The 4,492-nt window shown below is 39.9% G+C and overlaps 1 protein-coding gene across 1 annotated transcript; it reads right to left on the bottom strand.

The window, feature by feature from the left end:
* Positions 1 to 870: 870 nt before the first annotated feature.
* On the bottom strand, positions 871 to 4,058 carry LOC111223853 (proteinase-activated receptor 2-like). Its single transcript, XM_022748137.1, has 4 exons — positions 3,991 to 4,058; positions 3,165 to 3,286; positions 2,387 to 2,586; positions 871 to 2,288 (listed from the first exon to the last, which is right to left on the bottom strand). The coding sequence occupies exons 2-4, from the start codon at positions 3,267 to 3,269 to the stop codon at positions 1,790 to 1,792; spliced, it is 804 nt and encodes a 267-aa protein (XP_022603858.1). The 5' UTR covers positions 3,270 to 3,286; positions 3,991 to 4,058; the 3' UTR covers positions 871 to 1,789.
* Between the last annotated feature and the right edge of the window lie 434 nt (positions 4,059 to 4,492).

The raw sequence follows: 4,492 nt of genomic DNA, 5'->3' as shown, positions 1-4,492 counted from the left end.
TTTAAATGGATTCAGCTCTGATCTACAACTTGGAAACAGGCAGGCTGAAGCTGCTGAGTGGATGTACAGTGTGTGGGTTACAACTTGAGACTATATTTGTTTACATTTTGAAAATTAACTAAACTGAATTATCTTTTATTAGCTCATTTTTGCTCTGCACCTTTGGGTGTACATACAACTGTCAGTGAATTACAATGAAACTACTACGAAACCGTTCTGGGACATAATTATGAGATCTTTCCTCCTAATGATGAGATCTGGATCTCAGAATTACATTACATAATTACAGTTCTTCTGTGAAACCGACACTGATTTGAGACAGCCAAGGGTATAGAGATTAACACAGCATGTCCAGCTGTTTTAACTACCATTAACTTTTTATTCCTACTTGTCCTTCTCAAGCCATCCCCGACACTGAAGCTATACACGCTGGGTTTCATCTCATTTTTTAAAAATTGCATAAAAAACAAAAACCAACTTACCTGCCTCAGAACGACTTCCTGTTGATGACATCACACGTCACCGCTCAGACAGTTCGTTCTCTGTAGGATCCCATGTTGCGTGCACACAAACGCACACACACAAGTTCACATCTATTTCCTTTACTCTCAGCCAAAGTGCACCTTGTCTATCTATCTATCTATCTATTGAAGTTCCACATGCTTTTATGTTTGTATTTTTACTTCACATTCACTGAATAAGGACAAAATTATAATTCATCATCCACAAAAAAGTCAAACTGCTCATGGTGAAAAGAAAAGAAAAGCAGACAACCAACCTCAGTGGGATTCCTCCTGTGGCAACTAAAGATGCCTGAACAAAAATCTATTGAGTCATGCTAGACAAAATGAAAACGCAAAACCACTTAAATGAAAAATAATAAACAAATTGAATTGAATTTATTATTTGCACATTGAAAACAAAAGAATATGAATATAAACTGACATGCACATTACAAATTCTTACATTTAGATATTTGTCAGACGCTTTTATCCAAAGTGACTTACAAGTGAGGGTGTAACTACTACATCTATTTAATAAGTGCAAAGACATCAAGTAAATAAGTGCAGTGAAAGTGCAAAGTCAGAGCTAGTTAGGAATGTTAGAGCTGTTAGGAGAGGAGCTGCTCTCTGAAGAGATGAGTCTTCAAGAGACTGTTCATGATGCAGAAGATCGCTCCTGCTCTGACAGTGTTTGGTAGTTTGTTCCACCATCAGGGAACCTCAGACCAGAACAGTCTGGACTGAGACCGTCTTGTGTGCAGGGATGGTGATGACGGACGACGTTCCCTGGAGGAACGCAGTGGTTGAGGAGGGGCATTAAGCTGATTGAGTTCAAGTGGATGGAGCAGAGTCAGAAGTCTCTCTGAAGGCAGCATTAGAGACGTGAATCTGATTCAGGCGGCCATGGGTAGCCAGTGGATGTTGACGAGCAGAGGAGTGACTTGTTACTTTTCGGGCTGATTGAAGACCAGACGGACTGTTATCTATTCGGGTTTCACTGTGAATGAAGGGAGGTGAGGTGAGAGAGAACCATGGCCTGGACTAAGGTGGGTGGAGTGCTGAGACTTGTTAAGATTCTCTCTGTGTTAAACATGTAAATAATATCTGGAGTCTTTCTGTAATTATTATTTTCTATGTAATTCATTTTCAGTGTCCAACAGTCAACATCATAAACGCTTCCTTTTTTCTGTCAGGTGTCCACATGCAAGTTTCATCTGTTAAAGATGCTGCCTTGCTTTAAATTTTTCTGTGCCTACATGCACCCACCTGTCTACATCCTACATCAGTCACACTTGTGATTCTCCACTATCATCTGCTGCAACGTCGTCCATCCTGCAGCAGCACAGGCGCGCCAGCAACCTGTCAACGGGCCCTTCCCGCATGAGAACAACCAGAATCAAATCCGGAAAAGCACTGAGCTGAATCAGGGGCAGAACGACCCCTGGGAATTCAAAGGGGTTTGGAAACATTACAATCATAATAATGATTGAAGGAAGGATCAGCAGAGTGTAATTAACCAGCAACAGAACCAAAGCTCCAACGGTTCTTCGTTTTTCCTCAGCGGGCACAGAGGTGGCAGCAGGCAGCGCTCTGAGGGTCAAAGCCAGACAGACGATGAACAGGGGGAAAGGTACGAGGGTGAGGTAGGGGAGGAAAAAAAAACGCACAAAGTATAGGCCAAAAAAAATAATGATAAAACAAAGGACCCAGATCATGATACACACAAACACAGAAATCCCAGCTCGTCTGATGCAGTTCTGTTCTGGGAAGGCGATGACCATGTACCTGCAAGAAAAGATGAGACAGATATTCTGGATTATCACAGAACAGTATTATATATTCAGGATGATTCACAATATGATACTGGAAATACAGACAGCTACCTTTCCAGCGCGACACACATCTTGAAGCAGAGACTGGTCGTCATACCGCAGAAGAAACCAAATGTAGAGATTATTGGGATTATCGGGATTTTGCTATTTCCAGGAAAAGAGAGGATCCAGATGCACAAGAAGCAGATTTGAATCAGATTGGAGATGAGGAGGTTTGCGACATAGGTGATGGGGAGTCGATCCTTTCGAGGCTGCAGGAAACATTCATGAAAAAGATAAGTTTCTAACACATTCTAACTTTAACTCTTTGTTTTCTGTGTAATTATTTTATTACTGTCCCATCTCAGGAAGCACTTGATGCTTGTAATGTCTTTGTATTTTCAGGACTCGAGGCTGCATTTCTTGAATAAAAGGTGCCGTTCAAATACAGTTCATTATCATAAGAATTTACATTAACAGAGCAGTAAACATGCGACATTGTCCGAAAGTCATTGGCTGAAACAATAAAAATCTTTACATCAAATGTTGTGGAGATACCAATAAGCAGCATATTATATTAGTTTAAAGGACACTGACTGGACTTGATCACCTCCAGCTTCATATTTAACAGACAAACATAACAGTGGTATCGGTCTTCACATCTACATCTCAGAAAACTGTCAAACTATTCCTTTAATACTTTTACAAAAAAAGCTCAGATGTATCTGAAAGGTCTAAAATTAGAATTACTGATTTTGTGCGCGGGCATCAAATTAATGACTTCGTGTTTTAATCCTTCAACTCAGTCACAGACAGACAGACACATAAATATGAGTCATTATTCACGTACCAGGCAGAACAGCCAACAGAGGACCAGTAGAGTAAAGGGAAGGCCAGCGCCCACGTCTATCCAGAACAGCACCTGAGTGGCAACATCGTGGCTGTCGAGCTGCATCTTATCGCTGGTTTTTCCTGTGTGGAGGGAAAAGCTGTGAGACAAATCCCTGTTAATGAAGGAAAACCGAAAGGCCATACTAACATACTTATTTCATCCCGTTATGTGAAGATAACAGAGCTCTTAATCCCGAGATAACGAGAAACTACCTGGAGAAAACTTCGGTAAAGTTGTAAAATAAATTCTGGGATATGAACTTCCCGGCTCAATAAGTAATAACGGTGAACGATGGTGTAATAACAGTGTAGTAACAGAGACGACGCCTCTTTCCTCCCGTGTTAACGCAGACAACGAGCTACAACCTCATATTCAAGATCAAGTGGATATTGTATCCTGCGCTTTTAATTTATAACATTACTGACATTAAATGAGAGGAAATATATAAAGACATTACTTTTAATACCTTTTAATGGCTCCGTCAGTGAATTACTATGAAACTTAATAAATCTTAAAACACCTGATGATTCTCAGGCAAGTTCAGCAGCGTAATTATTTCATCTTTCCTCCTAATTACTTGATCTCATAATCACACACATTTATTTTAGACGCATTTCCAGCTGTTTTAATACAGTTACGTTTTAATTTCTACTTGTTCTTGTTGTTTTTCAAGCTTCTCCAAAGCTGAAGCTGTAAACACTGAGTTTTAACACATTCAAAGACATTTAAAAACATTAGTATTAAAAAAGAATCAAAATAAAATAACATAAAAACCTCTACGAACCTGAGCGTCTGTTCCCGTAACTGAAACTACACAACTCTGTGAATCCCGGAGTTGTGTACACACCAGGCTCACCCCGCCCCTCCTGCTGCTGCTTCTTCTTCTGCTGCTTCTAACGCGTTTTACTTGGCATCCAAAGTGTCTCATTACTACCACCTACAGTTGACTCCCCCTCACTATTATAAGATACAGGCTATATATTCATTTTAAGTGCGTTTTTCCAGCGCAGCCCCTCCCCCCTCTGATCATTTATTATCAACCTATCAACGGTTTCTTTTTTTAACTGCTTCCTTTGCCAGTTTATCTGCTCTCTTATTTCCCAGGATACCTGAATGGTGCAGGAACGCAAGTGAATGAGATTTTTTTTCCCCCGTTTAATTATTCTTGAATTAGCAACCAATATTTCATAAAGCAAATACTTAACCACGTTTCATCTTCTCCAGGTGCAATCTTTTATTTTTGTATATTTACTTTACATTCACTGAATAATAACAAATATCACAAT

Source organism: Seriola dumerili, unplaced genomic scaffold (assembly GCF_002260705.1).
Source record: "Seriola dumerili isolate Sdu_G_001 unplaced genomic scaffold, Sdu_1.0 BDQW01000120.1, whole genome shotgun sequence".
Taxonomy (NCBI): Eukaryota; Metazoa; Chordata; class Actinopteri; order Carangiformes; family Carangidae; genus Seriola; species Seriola dumerili.
This window is presented reverse-complemented; position numbering and strand designations above follow the sequence as displayed.